General features: G+C 33.3%; 1 protein-coding gene and 1 pseudogene across 5 annotated transcripts in view; one reads left to right on the plus strand and one right to left on the minus strand.

Annotated features, from left to right (window-relative positions):
• Window positions 1-25285, plus strand: part of TRAPPC8 (trafficking protein particle complex 8) — a 150529-nt gene that overhangs the window by 10414 nt on the left and 114830 nt on the right. For 2 of the 5 annotated variants that reach the window (XM_037805717.1, XM_037805719.1), the window contains 8 exons: window positions 13751-13840; window positions 14667-14841; window positions 16172-16325; window positions 18454-18547; window positions 19200-19453; window positions 19818-19933; window positions 20649-20799; window positions 24267-24367. In XM_037805717.1, coding sequence (XP_037661645.1) covers window positions 13751-13840; window positions 14667-14841; window positions 16172-16325; window positions 18454-18547; window positions 19200-19453; window positions 19818-19933; window positions 20649-20799; window positions 24267-24367 — 1135 coding nt within the window. Of the gene's footprint in view, window positions 1-13750; window positions 13841-14666; window positions 14842-16171; window positions 16326-18453; window positions 18548-19199; window positions 19454-19817; window positions 19934-20648; window positions 20800-24266; window positions 24368-25285 lie in introns of those variants that run through there. The other 3 variants (XM_037805718.1, XM_037805720.1, XM_037805721.1) reach the window with 3 other exon arrangements.
• LOC119511852 lies at window positions 2962-5709 on the minus strand (annotated as a pseudogene).

Genomic DNA, 25285 nt, shown 5'->3' on the forward strand with positions numbered 1-25285 from the left:
AGTTCATCCTAATTGAACATTCTGCTCATACTAAGCAAGAGCATTTACATTTCTTCCACAAGGCAGGAGGGAGAGTCAAAGAAGGTAGAGAGGCAAAAGAAAGAGGAAACAAAAAAATGACAGCTAGGAAGCAGCAAAAGGAAAAATAACCTTAAATCAAAGTAAAATAAAGAATCAGACAATACCACCAATGTCAAGTGTCTAACATGCCTCCCCTATCCCCCCCCTTATCTGCATTCACCTTGGTATATCACCTTTGTTACATTAAAGGAAGCATAATACAATGATTCTATTAGTTACAGTCTCTAGTTTGTGCTGATTGCATCCCTCCCCCAATGCCTCCCCATTTTTAACTCCTTGCAAGGTTGACATTTGCTTGCTCTCCCTCGTAAAAGAACATATTTGTACATTTTATCACAATTGTTGAATACTCTAGATTTCACCAAGTTACACAGTCCCAGTCTTTATCTTTCCTCCTTTCTTGTGGTGTCTCACATGCTCCCCATCTTCCTCTCTCAAACGGATTCATAGTTACCTTTGTTCAGTGTACTTACATTGTTGTGCTACCATCTCCCAAAATTGTGTTCCAAACCACACACTCCTGTCTTCTATCACCCTGTAGTGCTCCCTTTAGTATTTCCTGTAGGGCAGGTGTCTTGTTCACAAAGTCTCTCATTGTCTGTTTGTCAGAAAATATTTTGAGCTCTCCCTCGTATTTGAAGGACAGCTTTGCTGGATACAGGATTCTTGGTTGGCAGTTTTTCTCTTTCAGTATCTTAAATATATCACACCACTTCCTTCTTGCCTCCATGGTTTCTGCTGAGAGATCCGCATATAGTCTTACTAAGCTTCCTTTGTATGTAATGGATTGCTTTTCTCTTGCTGCTTTCAGGATTCTCTCTTTGTGTTTGACATTTGATAATCTGATTATTAAGTGTCTTGGCCTAGGCCTCTTCATATCTCTTCTGTTTGGAGTACGCTGCGCTTCTTGGATCTGTAATTTTATGTCTTTCATAAGAGATGGGAAATTTTCATTAATTATTTCCTCTATTATTGCTTCTGCCCCCTTTCCCTTCTCTTCTCCTTCTGAGACACCAATGATACGTACATTATTGTACTTTCTTTCATCCTTGAGTTCCTGGAGACATTGCTCATATTTTTTCATTCTTTTTTCCATCTGCTCCTTTGCATGTAGGCTTTCAGGTGTTTTGTTCTCCAGTTCCTGAGTGTTTTCTTCTGCCTCTTGAGATCTGCTGTTGTATGTTTCCATTGTGTTTTTCATCTCTTGTGTTGTGCCTTTCATTTCCATAGATTCTACTAGTAGGTTTTGTGAACTTTTGATTTCTGCCGTATACATGTCCAGAGCTTCCTTTACAGCCTCTATCTCTTTTGCAATATCTTCTCTAAACTTTTTGAGTTGATTTAGCATTAGTTGTTTAAATTCCTGTATCTCAGTTGAAGTGTACGTTTGTTCCTTTGACTGGGCCATAACTTTGTTTTTCTTAGTGTAGGTTGTAATTTTCTGTTGTCTAGGCATGGTTTCCTTGGTTATCCAAATCAGGTTTTCCCAGACCAGACAGGCTCAGGTCCCAGAGGGAAGAAATATTCAGTATCTGGTTTCCCTGCAGGTGTGTCTTAGAAAATTGCTCCACCCTTTGATGCCTCGGGTCACTGCTTTTCTGCCCAGCAGGTGACGCCTGTTAGCCTATAATTCTTGCCTGGTGTGAGGAGGTATGGCCGTGTTCCCCCAGGCTCTGGGGTCTGGTTCTGAATGGAAAGGGCTGCACCCCTTTCCTCCTAGAGAAGACAGACCCCTCAGGTGGAGGTCATTAGCATTTCAATGGTCTTGCTCTCTGCTTGTGGTGTCTCCACCCTTCCCAGAGTCACAGCCCTGGAAACTGAAAATGACTGGGGCTTTCTCCACTGAGCCAAAAAAGAAACAGATAGTCCCCTTTAGACCCAGTCCAGGACAACCCTCCAGCTCTCCCAGGTCAGTTGTCATCCAAAGCCTCTGTCTGTTTTTTGGGGCTGCGTACCTGTAGTGAGCAGTTCTCACTCGCTACCTAAAACCCCAGTCAGAGCTCAGCTGAGCTGTATTCGCTTGCTGGGAGAGAGCTTCTCTGTGGCACCATGCAGCTCTGCAGCTCGGGCTATGGGGGAGGGGGTCTCCCGACCTGGTTCCACAGGTTTTACTTACAGATTTTATGCTGTGTTCTCGAGCATTTCTCCCAATTCAGTTTGGTGTATGATGAATGGATGGTCTCGTTTGTCCCCCCGCAGTTATTCTGGATTATTTACTAGTTGTTTCTGGTTTTTTGTAGTTGCTCCAGGGGGACTACTTAGCTTCCACTCCTCTCTATGCCGCCATCTTGCCCGAGTCTCAGGACTTGATTGCTTTTTAAAAACATCTTGCTCAGTTTTCTGTGTCTCTCTTGCTAGGCTATCATACTTCCAATAGTCTCTTAATTGACACGTTAATTTATCAGATAATCTGTTTGTTAGCATTTTCTTCCTGCAAATCTCCTTTCAGATGTCTGTCTTTCTGTAACATCCATTCTCAGTGGGGGCAATGATGCAAAAATTGGTTCTTGGGGGGTGAAAAAAATCTTAGATAATACAATGGTTTGTGAGTCTCCAAAGGACCCAGTATATAAATAGATACACAATATATCTGTTTTATTGTTTTAAATTTGGAGGCGGGGTTAGGGAAAAAATTATCTAAAGAGGCTCACTAGCAGGGAGATAATGAAATAAAGGTTGAGAAACACTCTTCTAGTTCAAATTGGACTGGTCAGTCTCCAAGGCCTGCTCCACAGCTGTCTTCCAGGGGATTCCCTTCACCTCTCTCTTACGTGATTTCTCATCCATATCTTTTTTTTTTTTTTTTTAAACCAGTAAAACATTTATTCATCTCACTTTTTCAGTCTATGCTCAGTTCATTCACAATGTTCTTTTTGACAATCAGTGAAATTCATTATATACCAAAAATAACATGTATTTATGTACAAATAAATTTATTTTCCCAGGAAGAGCTAATCTTTTTGTAAGAAGATTTCCCACATAGTCACAGTACATAACATCACAGAAAACCCGTATTTAGCTTAAATGTCTCTGAATTGTTGCATTACAAGATGGTAGTTTAGTGTGCATGATAATTTGATTCAGTTTTGCCCGAATGTTTTCCAGAGTTGTTGATACAAATAGTGTGTTCTGTTGTCCATCTTTCTCTATAAAGAGTGTGCAAATTTAATGCCTTTAAAGTATCCCTGCAATTTTTAGATAAAGGAAAAATCTCTTCAGTACAATTACTGCTGGGAATTGAAACAAGTGCTGTTTTCCTTTTTCTGATTGGTTACTTATATTTCCAAAATTAGTCTGTTCATTCAGTGTGTAAGACTGGATTAAGTGCTTCTTTTTTTTCAAATTAGGTTGAAACTCCAATAGATCTGTACAGTCAAAACTTTGTGATTTAGCATCATGTTATGAAATAGTTAAGTATTTCACATCTTCAGCTGCCTTTTTTGGTATATTTCTTTATTCCGTTGATTTGGTGAAGGGCATCTTTAATACTTCCTCGGAAGGTAAAATTTTTGAGAAGTGAAAGTCTGAAAATGTTACTACTTTTTGTATGTGATTGGTGTTTTAGCTGTGTGTATGTATTGGTTAGAAATCATTTCCATCTGAATTTCTCCACTTTCTTTTAGCTTCTAATACTGCTTTTATGAAGTTGAATGCTATTCGCAGATATATCGTCCCATCCCTACAGTCTTTAAAAGCTTCTAGAAGCTGTTTATCCCTGCTATTATTTTGTAATTTCAAGTTGATGAGGCCTCATATAACTCCATCTTTCCTCATACTGAGCAGCTACATTTTTTTTAGCTTTTTATTTTGAAATAACTCCAGACTTACAGAAAAGTTGCTAAAATGATTGAAAAATAACACATAAAACACCAATATATACCTCTCATTCAAATACCCAGATTATCAACTTTTAGTATGACATTTATTGTATCTATCTCTATTTATCTATCATCCAGCTGTCTGCTATCTAAACATTTGAAAGTAGGTTACACACATCATGCAGCTCTAACACTTAGCATTTCTATATATATATATATATGGTGTTAATTTCATTAATAATATTGTGATACCACCACCATCATTCATTACTAAAACTTTTCTGTCATCCCAAATAGAAATTCTGTACCAATTAACATTTTTTTTAAAGATAGAATATGTTTAAATGTTATACTGCTATACGTGTGGTCTTTTATACATTTTTTAACTCTTTATACAAGTATCATACATTTGTAGTAAAGCAAAAACCTATTTATATTTGTGGTGTTAATCAGTGACGTACATGATTTTAAACAACCCCTTTCAATCAAATTTACCTACAATATGGCACTATTACTAATAATCCCAATAACAGACTACCATCACCTCCATCCACTCCCAGACATTTAAGTTCAACCTCGTTAACAATTCTGTACATATTAGGTAACCACTCTTACTTCTCTAGCTTCTGTCTATCTCTAGGTCCCCTGTATTCTACATTTTAAGACTCTGAGTTTACATTTTCTAGATAGTTTGTATTAGTGCAATCATAACAATATCTGTCCTTGTGTCTGGCTTATTTCGCTCAGCATTATATCCTCAAGGTTCATCCATGTTGTCATCTGCTTCAGGACCTCATTCCTTCTTGCTGTTGCATAATATTCCATTTCATGTGTATACCACATTTTGTTTATCCACTCATTTGTTGATAGACATTTGGATGGTTTCTGTTTTTTGGCAATTGTGAATAATGCTGCTATGAACATTGGTGTGCAAAAGTCTGTTCATGTCCCTGCTTTCAGGTCTTCTGGGTATATACTGAGTAGTGGAATTTCTGGGTTATAGGACAATTCAGTAGTTTTCTGAGGAACTGCCAAACTCTTCCACAGTGGTTGTACCATTTTACATTCCCACCAGCGGTGAATAAGTGTTCCTATTTCTCCACATCCTCTCCAACATGTGTAGTTTCCTGTTTGTTTAGAAGCTTCCATTCTTACAGGTGTGAGATGATATTTCATTGTGATTTTGATTTGCATTTCCCTAAAAGCTAATGAAGATGAGCATCTTTTCATGTGCTTTTTAGCCATTTGTATTTCCTCTCTAAAAAAATGTCTTTTCATATCTTGCCCATTTTATAATTGGGTTGTTTGTCCTTTTGTTGTTGAGTTGCAGGATTTCTGTATATATACTGGATATCAAACTGTTATCAGATATATGGTTTCCAAATATTCTTTCCCACTGAGTTGGCTGCCTCGTCACCATTTTAACATAGTCCTCTGAAGCACAGAAGTATTCAGTCTTGAGGAGTTCCCATTTGTCTATTTTTTCTTAAACTTTGTTGTTTTTTTTAAGGGTGTTTTAGGAAATTTGAGGTTCTTTTCCCTTCCAAATAAATTTGATAACTTGCTTTTTCAAGTCTTCAAAGTAGGCTGTTGGAATTTTGATGGGTATTGTGTTGAATCTGTACATCAATTTGGGTAGAATTGACATCTTAACAACATTTAGCCTTCCTATCCATGAACACGAAAGGTCTTGCCACCTATTTAGGTCTTCTTTGATTTCTTTTAGCAATGTTTTGAGTGTTCTGTGTACAGAACCACAATATTTCGTGGTTAAATGTTTCCCTAGATACTGAATGCTTTTAGTTGCCATTGCGAATGGAATTTTCTTAAATGCTTCCTTGGTTAGGTCATTACTAGTGTATAGAAATACTACTGATTTTGGTGCATTAATCTTGTATCCCACTACTTTGCTGAATTTGTTTATTAGCTCAAGTAGCTGTGTCATAGATTTCTCAGGAATTTCCGAGCATAGGATCATGTCATCTGTGAATAATTAACGTTTTACTTTTTCCTTTCTGATTTATATGCCTTTTATTTCTTTTTATTGCCTAATTGCTCTAGCTAGAACTTCTAGAACAATGTTGAATAACACTGGTGACAGTGGGCATCCTTGTCTCTTCCCCGATCTTGGGAAGGCTTTCAGTCTCTCACTGTTGAGCATGATGCTGGCTGTGAGGTTTTCAAATATGCCTATTATCATATTGAAGAAATTTTCTTTGATTCCTACATTTTGAAGTGTTTCTCTCAGGAAAGGATGCCAAACTTGTTGAATGCCTTTTCGGTGTCAATTGAGATGATCATGTGATTTTTCCCTTTTGATTTGTTAATGTGTTGTATTACATTGATTGATTTTCTTGCGTTGAACCACCCTTTCATGCCTGGAAGAAACCCAACTTGGTTTAGTGTATAATTCTTTTAATGTGCCTTTGGATTAGATTTGCAAGTATTTTGTTGAGAATTTTTGCATCTGTATTCATTAGGGAGATTGGCCTGTAGTTGTCCTTTCTTGTAGTATTGTTATCAGGTTTTGTTATCAGAGTGTTATTAGCTTCATAGAATAATTTAGGTAGTGCTCCCTTTTCTTCAATGTTTTGAACGAGTTTGAGCAGGAATGATGTTAGTTCTTTTTGGAATGTTTGGTAATATTACCCTGTGAAGCAGTCTGGCCCTGTACTTTTCTTTGTAGGAAGGTTTTTTTTTAAACTTTATTTATCGAAAAATTTAAACAAACAAACAACAACAAAAAACCCACAATATTTCAAACAAAACAAAGGATTAAGAAGAACAAATAACCTAAAATAACTGCTTTGCCTCCAACATGTTCCTACCTTACCCCAAGAAATATAACAAGCCATAGTCAAACATTGGAATAAGAAAAACAAATAATCTAAAATAACTACATTGCTTCCAACATGTTCCTGCCATACCCCAAGAAAATTAACAAACCATAATCAAACAAAGGCATAAGAAAAACCAAATAACCTAAAATAACTACATTGAAGCTAATTTTTTCAAGTGCAATGGCTTTTTTTTTTACTTTATCAAAAAATTAAAAAAAATAATTCAAACAAAACAAAACAAAGGAATAAGAAAAACAAGTAACCTAAAATAACTGCCTTGCTTCCAATATGTCCCTACCATACCCCAAGAAAATTAACAAACCCTAATAAAACAAAGGAATAAGCAAAACAAATAACCCAAAATAACTACCTTGCTTCCAACATATTCCTACCATACCCAAGAAAATTTGCAAATCATAATCATTCCTGAGCATTCCCATAACATTGAGATTACCCTCAATAGCTTATCTGTTCTTATTAGATTATCATTCCCCCTTCACTAGTTGCTGTCTATTTCTAGGTTCCCTACGTTCTACAATATAAACCATTTATTTTGCATTTTTTCAGTGTTCACATTAGTGTTAACATACAGTATTTCTCTTTTTGTGCCTGGTTTATTTCACTCAGCATTATGTCTTCAAGGTTCATCCATGTTGTCATATGTTTCATGACCTCATTCCTTCTTACTGGTGTGTAGTATTCCATCGTGTATATATACCACATTTTGTTTATCCACTCATCTGTTGAAGGACATTTGGATTGTTTCCATCTCTTGGCAATTGTGAATAATGCTGCTATGAATATTGGTGTGCAAATATCTGTGTAACTGCTTTCAGATCTTCTGGGTATATACTGAGAAGTGAAATTGCTGGATCAAAGGGTAACTCTATATCTAGTTTTCTAAGGAACTGCCAGACTGTCTTCCAGAGTGACTATACCATTATACAGTCCCACCAGCAATGAATAAGAGTTCCAATTTCTCCACATCCTCTCCAGCATTTGTAGTTTCCTGTTTGTTTAATGCAGCCATTCTAATTGGTGTGAGATGATATCTCATTGTGGTCTTAATTTGCATCTCCCTAATAGCTAGTGAAGATGAACATTTTTTCATGTGTTTTTTTTAGGCATTTGTATTTCCTCTTCAGTGAAATGTCTTTTCATATCTTTTGTCCATTTTATAATTGGGCTGTTTGTACTATTGTTGTTGAGCTGTAGGATTTCTTGAGTGTCTCATGTCATTTCTAGTGTATAGGAACATTACTGACTTGTGTGTGTTTATCTTGTATCCTGCTACTTTGGTAAATTTGTTTATTAGCTCGGGTAACTGTGTTGTTGATTTCTCGGGGTTTTCCAAAATATAAGATCATAGTATGTGCAAATAATGACAGTTGTAATTCTTCCTTTCCAGTTCGGATGCCTTTTATTTCATTGTCTTGCTGGATGGCTCTGGCTAGCACTTCTAGCACAATGTTGAATAACAGTGGTGACAGCAGGCATCCTTGTCTCATTCCTGATCTTAGGTGGAAGGCTTTTAGTCTTTCACTATTGAGTACTATGCTGGCTGTGGGTTTTTCATATATGCTCTTTATCATATTGAGGAAGTTTCCTTCAACCCCTACTTTTTGAAGTGTTTTTATCAAAAAAAGATGCTGAATTTTGTCAAAAACTTTTCAGCATCTATTGAGATGATCACTTGATTTTTCCCTTTTGATTTGTTAATGTGTTGTATTTACATTGATTTTTTCATTTTGAACCATCCTTGCATGCCTTTAAATGAACTCCTCTTTGTGAGGGCAAGCTCCAAGATTGAAGGCTCACCCCACCAAGCTGGTGGTCCCCAATTGCTTGCAAGAATATCAGGGAACTCCCCAACTGGGGAAGTTTAATATTTCCACATTTTTACACAATCCTTCAAGTGGGCTTTGTAAATACTTTTTATTCTCTGCCCAAATTACCAATTAAGTGTTTTTATAATCACCTAACAGTTATTATGAAATGTGAAGCAAGAAGTATTCACTCCTGTGAATGAAAGCAGACAAATACTATGTCCCTTTTCTAATTCCACATTCTTACTCATACATGTATGCACATTATAAAAACTATCATAAAAAAGAGAAGGAATAGATTTAACTTGAGGTTTTTTTGCCTTTTGCTCTTCAAGCATGGACAAACTTGTTTGCTCGCTTGGAAACTATGTTTATATACATTCATATAAAAATGTCTTGATATCAAGCCATAAGCACAGAAACTCCATCCTTCAAAACTGCAAGAATATCAAGTTGCTCCTACCCCTCTAGATGTAATTTTCTAAATCAGTTTAGCTTGCTCAGTAGCTATTTTGCTAGTTCCATCTTTGTTGAAAGAAAGCGCTAACATGTCAAAAAATGTAATCAAGTATAAAGCTGTAAGAAGCACCCTAAAATCATATGGACATTTCCACTGTCTTCAAAAGCAAAAAGAAAAACTAATATGGCAGTGTGATATACCTGGAAGAGCCCTGGATTGAGAGGACAGACCAGAATTGTATTCATTTCCAGGTTTTCCTATTAAGTGATGATAGGAAATTGATCTCTGGGTCTCGCTTTCCTAATTCATAAGGAGCTTAGAGTTGATCTCTAGTTATCATTTTTGCCCTGAATTTCCATGATAAGGTTTATAAGTAAGAATTCTATCATACAACATATTTATTATGTGCCACAGTAAATTATAAGGCCAAAAGTATAATCCTACTTATAATTGTACCTAGGAGTCACCCCCAGAGGGCCTCTTTTGTTGCTCAGATGTGGCCTCTCTCTAAGCCAACCCAGCAGGTAAACTCACTGCTTTCTCCCCTACGTGGGACATGATTCCTACGTGGGACATAAATCTCTCTGGCAATGTGGAATGTGACTCCCAGGAATGAGCTTGTACCCTGCATCATATGATTGAGAAAGCCTTTTGGACCAAAAAGGGGAGGAGAATTGAAACAAAATAAAGTTACAATGCCTGAGAGATTTCAGATGGAATTGAGAGGTCATTCTGGAGGTAACTCTTAAGTGCTATATAGATATCCCTTTTTAGTTTTTAGTTTATTAGAATAGTTAGAAGGAAATATCTGAAATTGTTGTATTGCAATCCAATATCCTTGATTCTTAAAGGTGACTGTATAACTGTATAGCTTATATGGTATGACCATGTGATTGTGAAAACCTTATGGCTCATGCTCTCTCTACCCAGTGTATGGACAAATGAGTAGAGAAAATGGGGACAAAACGTAAATGAATAATCTGGAGGAGGGGGATATGGGACATTTAGAGTGTTCTTTTTACGTTTACTTTTATTATTATTTTGGTTTTTTTTTTTGGAGTAATGAGGCTGTTCAAAAATTGATTGTGGTGATGGATGTACAACTATATGATGCTACTGTGAACAGTTGTTTTACACTTTGGATGATTGTATGGTATGTGAATATAGCTCAATTAAAAAACATAAGTGATGGGGGAAGGAGGAATAAGATGTTGAATTTTCTCTTTTACTTTTATTTTTATTCTTATTTTTGTTTTTTGGAGTGATGAAAATATCCAAAAATTGTGTTGTTGAATGCACAACTATATGATGAAACTGAACAATTGTATACTTTGGATGATTGTATGGTATGTGAATATATTTCAGTAAAATTACATTAAAAACACTCAATTGGAAATAGTCTTTTCAAGAATAGTTCTTAAGAGTGTTGTTAAAATACAAGAAATTAGTGTTTCTGTTATTTTCATATTATGTAAGATCTTTTATGGTTTATAAAATGCCCATAGTTTCATGTGATTTTTGGTTTGTTTTAGCCTTTGTATTCTAGGATGCTCTGAATTAAGCCATATTTTCTGATAATCACAATGTTTAGTGTCAGTTACTTTTAACTTTTGAGTCTCTACATTTATTGACTCAAATAATTATTCAGCATTTAATTATTCAATTATTTTCACTTGAATATTTTCATTGTGAAAAAATATATTATAATTTTGGAATATCTTCTACTGTTTATCTTAATTTCCCGTATACTTCCCTGTTGTCAATACTTTGTGCTACCTTTGTCACAACTGATGAAAGAATATTGAAAGTATGGTTAACTACTGTCCCCATAGTTTGCATTAAGTGTATTTTTCCCCATACACCACCCTGTTATTAACACCTTGTAATAATGTCATACATTTGTTATAATTCATGAAAGAACATTCCTAAACTTGTACTGTTTACCCCAGTCCATCATTCGCAACAGGGTTCACTGTTGTGGAGTTCAATGCTTTATCTTCTAACTTTTCATTCTACTAGCATACACGACTCAAAACTTCCCCTTCATTTTCTTCTAGTACCAGTGTTTCTAAAGTTATCATTTCAATTTAAGAACATGTGTATGTGTGTTTTGCCATTTTCTTTTTGATTTAATTTTATTTTCTGATAATGTAAAAAATTGTTCCAAGGTCAAAACTTTAAAAGAAAGTACGTTCAGAGAGATCTAGCTTCTAACATGCTTGCTTGCTTTCTCTTTCTTTCTTTCTCTTTCTTTCTTTTTCTTTCTTTCTTTCTTTCTTTCTTTCTTGTTTTTCTTAATCTCTGCTCTCACTCTTCTTTCTCTCATAGATAATCACATTTATTTGATTTATGCTTCTATTATTTCTTTTTGAAAATATAAGCAAATAATGTGTGTGGTTCTTTGTATGTTCTTCTGTTTCTTATATTAAATGCGTACTTTTCTGCTCTTGAGTTTTTCTTTTAATATATCCTGGAGAGCACGTCTTAGCAATATATAGAGGTAGTAGTCCATTTCATGGTTGTGCTGTAGTTTATACCATAATTTATTTAACTAGTCCCTTACTGATAGACTGGGGTTGTTTTTCTAGTTTTTTTGTTATTAAAATAGTGTTGGAATGAATAGCTACTTTGTTTATTCAGGACCCCTCCCCCAATAAAACAAACTCCTTTTCATATAAATAAAACTTATTGATGATTTGTTACACTTAAGCTGTATTGAAGGAACTAAGTAGAGAAAATAATTTCCCTGTTTAATCAAAATTTTTTGCTACTGAATAAAAATATACACTAATTTCTTCATCAGAAACTAATTTTGACAGATTTGGGGCAGGGGACTGGGGAATACATGTTACTGATTAGTGAGAAAATTGGATTCATAGTGTTGTAATAGATACTAGTCTGTGATGTTAATGTTCCAATTTTTGCCACTTTTCCTATGGATTATGTTTTTTGGGATGGTATTTTTTTTTTTGAATGATTTTTTCCTCTTCTATAGCAACAAACATGACATTGTTAACAATAATAGTTCTCCTAACCAGGGTACCAAATATTGGTCATTCTCATAAGGCATTTGTTAGAAGTAAAGTTTTATTTATATATGGAACCAGGTTAGAGATGTTATTTGGTCAAGGTGAATGACTTTTCCTCAGACTTTTCCAGTGGATTAATGCCATATTATAAGAAGAAATAATATATTTGCCATGTTTTCAGTGATTAAGATGAAAACAAAAAAGGTATGACGTTTAGTATCTAGTACAAATAGCTGAGACTAGGTGTCCTTTTTGTAAGACTGTGATTTAGATATTCTGCTTAAACTTAGTGAAATGACTAAATTTAAGTAAGTTCAAATGAAAAAGTGAGAATAGTTGTAACATAAAATACCATAGAATAAAAGAGTTAACATTTTAGGAATCACATTTTAGTACAGTTATATAAAAAGAAAATACGCTTTTTTGTAACTGGTTGTGTTGATTATAAAGTAAGTATGCTTTGAAATTCCATTTAAAGAGCCTTTTTCTTGCTGGCATACTCAAGTGTTCAAATTCTAAAGTAGGGATTGGTAACCTCAGCACTTACTGACATTTTAATCCAGATAGTTCCTCATTGTGGGGCTGTCCTGTGCATTGTAGGATTCATGCATTTTGAATCATCCCTGGCCTCATCCCCTAGAAGGCAGTAGTACGTCCACCCCAGTTGTGACAACCATATTACCTCCAGAAATAGCCATATGTCCCCTTTGGGTCACAGTCTTCTTCAGTTTAGAACTACTGTTCTGAAGTGATACTGTTTATGGAAAGGATCTCCTTATGGCAATGTGACTAGTGACAGGGGCCACAAAACTTTAGTTCCAAAATGTTTTTACTCATATAGGAAATGTTTAGAGCATCAGTGGGTAAGTAGGTGTGCCGTTTTGGATGTATTATGTCCCCCAAAACCCCATGTTCTTGATGCAGTCTTGTGGGGGCAGATGTATTAGTGTTGATTAAGTTGGAACCTATTGATTGAATGTTTCCATGGGGATGTGACTCAATCAACTGTGGCAAGACCTTTGATTGGATAATTTCCATGGAGGTATTACTCCACCTATTCAGGGTGGGTCTGAATTAAATCACTGGAGCCATATAAAAGAACTGACAAACAGAAGAAATTAAGAGCACCTTAGAGAGACATTTTGAAGACAGCCATTGAAAGCTGAAGCTGACGTTTTGGAGAACGCCATTTTGAAATGCAACCTGGGAGCAGGCAGACGCCAGCCACTTGCCTTCCCAGCTAACAGTGGTTTTCCAGATGTCAATGGCCTTTGTCCAGTGAAGGTACCCTATTGTTGATGCCTTATGTTGGAAACTTCATGGCCTTAAGACTGTAACTGTGTAACCAAATAAACACCCTTTATAAAGGCCAGTCCATTTCTGGTGTTTTGCATTCGGCAGCATTAGCAAACTGGAATAGTAGGTTTTGGGAATGTTGTGTAGGTTTGGGAATGTCAGTTTTATTTTTGCATGAATATATTTGTGGCTTAAAAGATTATATGTGTACACATTATATATTACACTATACATAAATACATATATACACACATGCTCATATATATCTTAAAGCACAGGTGAATAATGCTTACTGCTAGACATTATCTTTCACACCTTTTTATGAATGTGGACATGAAATTTTTTCTGTTGTAAACTGTTTCTAATGAATTTTAACTCTTTTATATATTGTTGCTTTTAGCTACTACTCCATGGTTTGAATCTTACAGAGAGACCTTTCTTCAGTCAATGCCAGCATCAGATCATGAATTTCTGAACCACTATTTAGCATGTATCCTTTGACCTTTATGTTCTCTTAAAACCAAATATTACGGAAGTTATTAATCTCAAAATAGTTAGATGAAGGTAAAATTACTAGAAGGATTTAGAGGGTGGAGAAATTATTTTTTTATTGATGATGCTTTAAATTTTTATTGATTTTTTTTGTTACATGGCATCCTAGATACAGGGCTGCTGTAATAAATTAATTTTTAATGACAAAATAAGAGTACTAGGGCTTGCTTATTTTTTTCCTTATCTCTCTAGCTTGAATGTATCATGCCTAATAAGTTTTAAATTTTAGAAAGAGAAAATAGAAACTGTCAGTGTTAACTGCTTTTGCTGATTGCCTCAGAATTAATTGCTTATTCCTAAGATTGTATTTGAAAAGGAACTTTACATTTTTAAAATAAAATAATATCCGTATTTTGTGAATATTAGCTTCTTTAATTTTAAGTTTTCAGTTTTCTTAATGAGGTTGTAGAGAAAAGTTAAGAGTTAGAATTGACTAAGAAACTGCAGTGACATGGAATGTGGAGGAGCAAGATTCAGCAGAATTGTTCATTGTGTTGATAGTTGCACAGTTTTAATGTTGTCCATGCTTATTTTCATGAATTTCTTTATTGAATTTATGTGACCTAAAAAACTGTCAACAGAAGATGTTTAAGATTTAGAAATTTGAATTTTCCTTGGTATGTTGGAGAAATTATTTGGTGCTGGCAGTAAAAATTGATAGTCAGATTTTTAGTTTTTTAGTTGAGGAGAAATCTCTTTAAAATTTAATAGGATATTTATCATTGAATGATAAATAATATTACCTTAATAATATGGTTTGTAAGGTATGTTGGTAGCATCTTCTAGTGAAGCAGAACCTGTGGAACAGTTTTCAAAGTTGTCGCAAGAACAGCATCGAATTCAGCACAACAATGAATATTCCTACCCCAAATGGTTCATACCAAATACACTTAAATATTATGTACTTTTACATGATGTAAGTGCAGGTGATGAACAGAGGTAAGTATATTTTTTAATTTAAAACATTTTCCCTCCTGTCATAAATGTGTTTAGAGTTAATTATATCCTACTTGTAAGTTAAATGATTTAACATTAATTTGGATATGATTTGTTTAAATTCTGGATTTAATTTTTACCCAAGAAAGTAAACATTTTTTTATAATATGAATTTAATTAATAAAGCATTTAACTTTGTTTTATTCAACAGCTAAATCTGGTTATGTTAGATTTCTTATACTTTCTGAATTTTCCTTCCAGTATATGTCTCTTTTACTGTAAATTTTGTACAGACACACTTGTCATTTTATACCTGTGGTTCTTAGCTGTTATTTCTTTATGGGAAATTATTTTTCATTTTTATCTCTTCCTTTTCTCCTTCCCAGTTTTCCTCTAACTTTTCACTGCTTTAACTGTTGCTTATAGGCAGTTTTTTTTTTTAACTCTCCATTTTCTTGTCACTTTATATTTAACCTTCATGTTTTTTACAGTATCAAAAACATTCAAACATTTCTTTCTTATGTTCCCTTTAATATTCATTATTAGTGATTTTTAATCTTTGGATAAGTGAATAACTTGTCTTTAAACATAAACTAAATTCTTGAAAATTAAGGTGACATTAAAAGCAATTTTACTTTTATGCCTTTGGAATTTATTTTGGCTTTTGGTTCAAGGTGTAGACCAAATTAATCTTTTGTTTCCATTGTTATTCTGATATCTCAGTGCCATTTAGGGTATGTAATTAAGTAATTACATTTTGTCCTTGTTCTGTACACAGACCATTATCTTGTTAATAAATTTTCCTCTATAGAACCAAAGAAGTACTTTGAGGATTAATAACTGTTAGGATTTTTTTGAAATGTCTGAAGCCTGTTGGAGAAAGCTATATAAATAGAAATAATTTAATCTAAGTATTAAAATTAGTTTCTGTCAGTTGAATAAGATATTTATCTTCCATTTTGAATGATTGGAACTAGCATATTTAAGTGGTAATTCAAATATTAGATCATTGGTTCTTATGTTTAGCAGTATCATTGGTAAAATGAGCAGGAAATTGGTTTATTGTACTGAGTATGTATACACATATATCTATATCTGTATTTAGCCAAATTTATAAATATTTTGCCTATTCAGCCTTAATTTTATAGTGTATAATAAGATTTAGATGTTTCCTTGGCTTGTTATTTTGTATAGTACTTAAAGTTTGCTTTTGAATGTGTTTGAAGATTTTCCAATTATCTATTCTGTCTTTTTTGTATTATTTTAATATCTATTTTTGCCTAAGGTCTACTCTCCATTTACTACAAACCTTTTTCACATTTTTAAATTTTAGAGCTGATTCAGTTTATGAAGAAATGAAACAGAAATATGGAACTCAGGGTTGCTATTTACTTAAAATTAATTCTCGAACATCTAATCGAGCATCAGATGAACAGATACCAGATCCTTGGAGTCAGTATCTCCAGAAAAATAGTATTCAAAACCAGGTATATGTAAAAAAACAACAAAAATGAAGCAAACCGAGAAAGCTGTATTTCAGTTTTATTACCTGATGATAATCACTGTAGAATTTTTTGTGCCTTGGTCTAACTAGTACAATTATTTTCTGGCGTCTAGCTAGTTTTAATCCATCAGCTGATGACTCTTAAATCATTGGTTCAAAAGCTGTTTTTAGCCGACTACAATAATTCCTTACATGTACTTTTTTCAGAGATATAATTTTAGTGTTAATTGTTCTTTCGAGATGAAGAATGAATTACACATGAATAATTGGATTCAATTGGTTAGACATGTAGCAAACATAATTTTTGACTTGTACATTTAATTCTTTGTGAAGCTTACAGTCAGTTATTACCCACATGTTCTGGGGTTGCCTTTCTACACTTTTAACATGCTGTCTTAGGTTACCTTTTGGAGCTCAGACTTTTTGGATGGGTGGGCTTTTTTTTTCTCTTCCTTTGATTTTGTTTTCTGAGTTTTCAGGAAGTGTTTCTTATTTTGTCTTTTCTTAATGTAGTTTTAGACTAATGTTAATTACTGTCTGCTGGCTGAAGTGGGTGGGTGGGTATAAGGTTTCAAGTTCTCTCAGACTTTTAAGAATTATAACGCCACTTGGCCAAGTAACAAGTTCGGATAATCAGCAGTTGACTTTTTTGTTCAGAAGCATTTCTTAAGTAAATGGAAAATATATTTGTTTTGTGTGTTTAAACTACTTCATTATGTACTTTTTATGTGATATTTAAAAAACCAACTATAATAAAGTTTAATGATTTTTGATCTTTTAGTATAAATGTTATTTAATAATTGATTTATTTGCCTTATATTTCTGTCTCATTTATGGAGTTCTTTTTGATCCAAATATAGTGCTATACTGGTATCTTAATTACTTTGATATTGTTCTTGAGATGATTGCTGACCTTCTTTAAGATAATGCTGATGTAAAGTCTCTGAGAGAAAAACAACTAATTGGATGTGAAGGATCTTTATTTTTTTAAATGGTCTTTTAGGGCTATGCTGAGATAGGAACAGTACTGAAAAATTTAATTTTGAGTCCCAGTCATGTAAGGTTGGGAAGGGGAAGATAAGGAAAATAATTCAGTTTGCGAGCCTTTAACAGAAGACAGAAGTACCAGAGATTCTATAGCTTAAAATCCAAGAACTCAAAGACTGCAGGATAGTTTAAAGGTTATTGAATCCATCCCCTGATCTAATGCTTTAAGTTCCTTCATGCCTAAGAACAACCTCATCTAGTGACAGTACTTACCATCTCCATAAGTGACTCATTACGTGTCTGAACAGCTTGAGGATCGACCCAAATTTTTCTCCCTTTTGCTTGTATCCATTGGTTTTGGGGGGGCCATATCAATTTCCCATTACAACAGTTTTAAATGATAGAAAGATGGATTTCATCCCTTTTATTTTTTTCCAGGCTAAACATCCCCAGCTTCATTATTTCTTTCTCACATGTTGGTTTTCGACTGCTTGCTTTTTTGGTCACTTTCCTCTTAAGTTCTAGTTTGTATATTTCCTTCAGTGTGACAATTAGAACACCTCACATTTGCTGGGTCTCAAGGGGTAGTCTGAGTATTTTTAGTTTAGGTTTTCTTGGTGACTGAACAACTGATGCCTTTGTACAAATAAGCACTGCATTGGACATTTTTCCAAGACACTTTAACATATTCAAAATTTCCTCCAACATACTAACACTATGTTCATGACCTAGGAGACTATATCATCCTTTTTTCCCTCCCCTGCCTCATTCTAATAGTCCATCTCTCTTGTCATTATTCCTAACATAAGACACATATAAACGTATCCATTTAGGAATATACCTAGTCTATATGAACAGATAAGCTGATACAGAGATCATTTGAATTTAGAAGAATTAGGGTAGTAGATTGCAAGGCAGTGTAAGAATATATGAGATGTGAATTGGAATAATAGAGTAAGATATATGGAAGAAGCTAAGAATTTGGAGTATTGGAAGAAGCATCTTGCTGTAGAAAGTAAATTAGACCCACTCTTGGCAGAGCAACCGTAATTGTTGATGGATTTAGTGATATCTTAAATATGATTAAATATAGCTGCTAATGCTTTTTTATTTTGTTTTAATAGGAGTCATATGAAGATGGTCCTTATACTATAACTTCAAATAAGAATTCTGATAGTAACTTGCTTTCATTGGATGGATTAGATAACGAAGTCAAAGGTTTTGATATACTTTTTCTAATTTTCTCTTCTGATTGAAAATATACACTTGTCAAAGCATGCTAATCTTTATAGTTAAAAGATGGGGGAGATTTTCATAATTAAAGATAATGGGCAGGTTAGCTTTTCTTCTGAAGATTTTATTGGGTCATTTGGATTTGATATTTTTTCACATTTAAGAATTTGTTTTATAATAATGCATCTGATTTCTTTTTAAAATATTTTTTGTAGAAAATAAGGGGAGGTGATTTACACGGCATTAATTATTGTCTACATTCTGAAGATTTTGAGAGCTTTGTTTCTGTATTTTAAATTAGTGTTTGTAGTGATAGTGCTAAAAATTTTTTGTTACAATTTTTCATATGCTTAGTTTTGCTATTAAAAAGTATTTCTATTAAAAACTGCATTTTTCTTTATTTCCTGATTTACATGAATTTTTAAATCTCTATTAAGTATAACAAATATTAACCCAGGCCATGTTATTTTATAGGGCAATATGTCAATGTTATTGTGTTTTAGACTTCTCAGATACGCAGAAAGGTTATAGTTAAGGGTTCTAGTATTCCTCCTTTTTGTTTTCTTTTTAGCAGTATGATAGTATTATCACAATTTTCTGTTACATTCTGAGGGTAAAAGAAAGATTTGTTTTTCAGTAGATGGCTTACCAAATAACTTTAGAGCTCACTCACTTCAGTTGGACCAATCCAGTGACCCTTCTAACAGCTTTGATGGCCCAGATCATGTAAAATCATCATCACATGAAACAAAGAAAACAAATACTGGAATAATTCATGGTGCATGTTTAACCCTCACTGATCATGATAGAATTCGACAGTTTATTCAAGAGTTTACATTTCGGGGCCTTTTGCCACATATAGAGAAAACGATTCGGCAACTAAATGATCAGGTAAGACTGAAGTTTTGGGATTAGTATTTTAAAAATTTCAGAAATATCAAAGTTGAGAATATATTAGTTTAAATTATTTGAAGCTCTTGGAAGTTTTTGTTTTTGTTTTAATATGAACCAGTATTAGGACTTACTGAAATTACTACCAGTGTTAAAATTCTGTTAAACCGTAGAAGAGGCTTTTTAGTTTTCACTTGGGCTGTTGCCAGAAATTAGGCAGTTTTCTCTATATTAGTGCTATCAAAATGCACATTTGCTGACTATTAAAGCTTTTTAGTTATTTTGAAGGTTTTTCTCCATGTATGTGTAAAAGAAAAATACTAAATTCTTCATATTTGTCAATATTTTAATTTTTTTTTCTTAGTTAATATCAAGAAAAGGTTTGAGTCGATCTCTATTTTCTGCAACTAAAAAATGGTTTAGTGGCAGTAAAGTTCCAGAAAAAAGTATTAATGAGCTGAAAAATACATCTGGGTTGCTGTGAGTAGAATCTTAAATTTTTGGTTTTCATATTTTTAACTCTGACTAGTGTTGAACTATAATGTCCTGCAAAAAATAACTATCTTTAATTTCTTAGTTTCATATTGATCAAAATTTAGATAGATATTTTAAATAATAGTAACAGAAGGTAAAATATATTAATTAAAAACAATCTTTTAAGTAATTGGGTATCTTAAAGTAAACACAAGATAACTGGGAATGTTACTTTAATTTGAGTCTGTTTTCCTATGGAGTTAGATTAAGTATTCTTTATAACTCTCCTATGTTTAAAATGTTGGGTTATAGAACATGGGATATCCTTAGCAAATTTTTGTTTGTTTGTTTGATATAATCCATTTTAAGGGAAAATGCAGTTAATCTTTTTTGGGTTTTTATTTTTTTCCCTGTCGTGTGTAAGAGTGAGACACTGAGAATTTAGCATTTACTTCATAATTTGATCATGGAGAAAATGCTTGCCTGCTATCGAGAATTTCCCAGTATAGGGGTATAAATTAAAGAAATATAAATATATCTGTCTCTTTCCAGATATCTTTGAGAAATGGCACTCCCTCCATAGAGATACAATTCTTATAAAACTGGATCAGTTTTCCTCTTGTTCTGGTTAATTGAGCAACTTGTTATATATTTCATAATGTTTAATGGTTTAGGGATCATAAATTTTAAATTAGTTTTTTCTCTTATTTTGTATTTACAGATATCCACCAGAAGCACCAGAGCTTCAAATCAGGAAAATGGCTGATTTATGTTTTTTGGTGCAACATTATGATTTGGCTTATAGTTGCTACCATACCGCAAAGAAGGATTTTCTTAATGATCAAGCAATGCTTTATGCAGCTGGTGCCTTGGTTGGTATTCTACAGTATTATAATTTCTTATTTCTGCTACCTTAAATGATTTCAGAATTTCTGTTTGTGAAATGGCAAACCAGACGGTAAAGTTGTACTCAAAGAGCATACAGTGCTTTCTAGGTTTTGTATTAGTTTATGCCGAACTGAAAATTTCCTTCAAAGTAGTGTATTTTAAAGATGGCCATATATGAAGGTTCAAGGAAGTTTTTTTTTTAAGAAGTTGATTTTAGACCTCTTGAAAAATGTTTTTAAGTTACTTGAAATGAGTTTTCTGATGAAAGAATATATATTGGTTAAGAACACATACTTTGGTGTGAGATAGACCTGGTTTCTGAGTGATCTTAGGCAAGTTATTGAGTATTTCTCAGCCTCACTTTTCTCATCTGTAAAATGTGAATCCTAATGGCATAGGATTAAAATGTAATGCATGTAAAGTGATTAGCATGGTACTTTATATAGTAAGTTCCCAATAAGCACTAGCCATGTTAGTTTATAATTGACATGTAAACTCAGATGTTTTGGAATTTTCTATACTTGTTGCCTGGTAACCTTTTAATGTTTTTGAAAAGTTGGAACAAGTATATGAGTAATCTGCTTTATGTACTTAGAAAGGAGTAAAACTAGCACTAATGCTTTCTATTTAATCTTTTTGTAAAATTTAAGCTTATAAACAGAAGTGTAGAAGAACTCTAAATACTTCGATTCATTGATATCATGTAGACACTTTAATAATTGGCATCTTTTTTATTTGTTTTAATGCTATATATGTATGAAATTAAAATAGGTAACTTAAAAATGTATACTTACTATTCCTTTTTATTTCTTTAAGATGTTTAATGAAAAAAAGTCAGCTAAGTTTTTAGAAACCTTGTTCAGGACTAAAAATGTGCTGTGTTAATAAATAGAAGTGTTTGAAAACTGTGGATTGTCCTTTGCTAGACATTCTGTGGTCCTTTATATATTCGTCTAATAAAAGCTGATGTGAAATCAGCAATACTTAATATTATTTCACTGATACCTTAAAACATGTATAAATTTATAATTACAAAATTTTATATAATTTATTTGCAAATTGGATGTTTGTATATAGGTAAAATCTTATGAAAGTCAGACAGAAATTCTCAGATTTTGTTGTATTTAAGTTTTTTTTATTTATCTACAACCTGATAAATACAAGGTTTATTCCATTTAGATGGAGATAGTAGTGGCAGCTATAGAAAGAAAATAGTTTAGCACTGGAAAATACAGGCATATCTGCTATAACATGATATATGCTTACCTGAAAGTCATGGTAGTCTATAAAATGCTGCCCTAAAAATAGTAGGCCTGGGGGAAAAATAAGGTTGGGCAGTCCTCTTAAAAGCTCTGCATCTTGGTAAGTATAGTGCTAATAAAAATACTAAATTTTACCTTGGGAGATGACTTATATAATCCAGAGGGACAGCTCAGCCTTGTTGAAGATTTCCTCAGGGTAAAAAATATACAAAAGCAAAATATGTATATTGGCAGAGGTGAGGGGACTGTGCAGGTGGAAATGGAGCTCCTAATCACTGGAGCTGCCACAAAGATGAGCAGGGAAGGAAGTGCATCCTGTCTTGAACCAAGAGCTATACAAGGCTGGGGGTGTACTTCTCAGGATAGGCGGTCTTAGGAGCATGAAAGTGCAGGTATTCATTTTTTATTTTCTTAAAATATAGCTGAAGAGCTCCAGCCTGTGCAGCAGCTGAGCTGAGGACTTTTTTCCTTTCCTGTATTCTGTATTTAGTATTTTTTATTTTCTTACCTAAGAAAAATTGTGTATGAACCAATTCAAATTTCATCTTTATTGATATCACTTCCCCATTTGTTATTCACATATTAGCTAATTGTTAGAAATGTATTGTAGTAGAATAGACTATATACTACATGGAAATCACAGAAGATGCTTAGTTATGGTAACTACAAAGGTAAAATAACAAAATAGCAATAGAAATCTTGTGTTTTGGCAGTTTGATCTTGTAACTGTAGGTTAAGTAGGTTATTCTTCAGTTCTTGATGAAAGTTTTTGTAAAATGTGTTAATCCATTATTGTAGAATATAAGAAAAATTTAATGGTTGACTCTTGAAGATTGTGAGAGTAACTTGGGAGTAATCATTTTGAATGTTCTCCCTGCATCTGTAGAACTTTTCAGTGCTGTTTGAATGTTTATTGATTTAACATTTAATAGAGAAATAAACTGAAAAAATCACTTAATAATTGTGGCATGTTTTTCTTTAAGGATTTTTTTTTAGTAAAATGTTATTACTGTATGTGTAGAATGCATATAGTTCATATATATTAAATATAGTGTTTTGTACAATATACAATTGTACAACTAAATATTGTACAATATAGAATTATATTGTGTATTCATATATATTAAAATATACACTAGTTAAGGAAACATGATGTTTCAGGGCGGTAGAATATTTCATAACGTTAATATGACATATTTCCATTCAGTTCATCCATAAATTTTTGAGCAGACACTGTACTGAGTACTGAGGATGCAGAGGTATTCCCAAAGAAATAAGATTCAAATGGTTCACATTGTCATGGAGCTTGCAGTCTGTCCTGTTAAAGGCTCTAATCATATCTTAGTTGTAGGTAAAGTGTTTCTGTGTAGGATTTTTTGTTTCAAATAATGTTGCAAAGAAATTCATTTATTTGTCCTAAATGTGGCATATGGCATTAACAGTTCCCCTCACCCCCCAATTAATGAACGTTTCCAGTTTATTTGTTAAAACTTGATCTTTGTTAGAGCACTAGAATGGACATAGTAGGATATTATACTAAGAAAACCAAAACCTATATTTTAGTCTTCATTTCTAAATCCTTTAGCACAATTGTATATTGCTTGAATTATTAACTAAAGTTATAGGCATTGGCAATAGAATGGATTTTAAAAATGAAAAAAGATTTATAGTAATATAGATGTAAGGAATGGTCTTTGTACTTTCTATATTGTATAGGATATAAACTAGAGTGTGTAAGTTGCAGAACATAATTGATAGTGCAAGCTGTTTGAGTCCAATTACCATGTTTTAAAGCCAATAAATTAGAGATGTACTTTGTTTTCTCTCTCTATGATCCCTTCATTGATCTATTCTCTATTAAGAGATTAGGGAGAAAATGGGAGGAGGCAGTAGCAGAAATCTTAAATTAGTCTCACTTGGTAGTAAATATACACCATAACCCAAAGTATCTGCTAGGTTTTCTGGAAAATCTCAGTTTTATAGTAATGTAAAATCTGAATTTTGATTGGAGAATTTAGGCTTAAAAGCATATGTACTTTTCAGTTCTGCTTTAGGCTTTGAAATTTATATATGTGCATAGATAAAAAACTGCAACAAATTTCATTCCAGTTTTTTAGGTTTCCTGTGTGCTAAACTATAAGACTTATTTCTCCTTTTGAAATAGCATAAATGATGTCTTTTTCCTTTAGGAAATGGCAGCTGTGTCAGCCTTTCTTCAGCCAGGAGCACCTAGGCCTTACCCTGCTCATTATATGGATACAGCAATCCAGACATACAGGGATATCTGCAAGTAGGTGACTCTAATATTCAAATTCTATCAATTTATGGGTAGAGTGTCACATTTAGATCATTAATAGATACAGTGGTTCTTTGTCTTACTGTTTTTTTATGCTTTTACCTTTCTAAATAACTTCCCTTGTTTAGTTAGTATACTCAGAGACAAGGAGAGGTGATTTTTTTTTTAAATTTATGTTTCATTATGCCCTTTTTTCCTTTCGTATTTTGTTTTGATTTGTGGTTAGGAATTTGTTACATGTATTGCTGAAGTTATACATTTTATTAAGGATGATTTGTATTATGGGAAGCTTAACTCCATTTAAGCCAGGAGTTGGCCATTTTGATTTTTCCTTGTTAAATAGGCAAACACAAAGAGGAAACTAACAATCCAGGAAAGAAAAGAAGTATTTTGTGCCCATAGTGAGTTCTATTGGAACTCTATAGGAGTTAGAACTCACCATCTGTAAGGAAGCTATGAATTGGTCTGAAAGTTGTCAGAAGAGGTTTCTTGGGATGTTTGATTAATAGATCTTGAAAGATTAATAGATCTTGAAAGATTTATCATTACTGATGAAAGGGGATAGATCCCTGGCTAGGTTGGAGGGTTTGTATAGATGGAAAGTACTTGGTGGTAAATTTGTAAAGGTGGTTTGAGATGAATCAGTGTGGGGAGCCTTAACTGTCATTTGTTATTTTTATTATTAAACTGTAGTCAAGATTTATGTAGTAGTAAATAGGGAGTCATTGCATATTTCAGTAGAGCCTTGACATAATAGTTATTTTTAAGAAAGCCTAATCTGAGTTGTTGATGTAGAATGGATGAGTTGGAAGGCAAAGATATAGAGCGACTTTGCCTCCATAGCATTGTTGAAGTAGAAGTAGTAGAAGTGGTAGTAGTAGTAGTAATAGTAATGTGTTTACAACACAACAT

Source organism: Choloepus didactylus, chromosome 16 (genome assembly GCF_015220235.1).
Source record: "Choloepus didactylus isolate mChoDid1 chromosome 16, mChoDid1.pri, whole genome shotgun sequence".
NCBI classification, from domain to species: domain Eukaryota; kingdom Metazoa; phylum Chordata; class Mammalia; order Pilosa; family Megalonychidae; genus Choloepus; species Choloepus didactylus.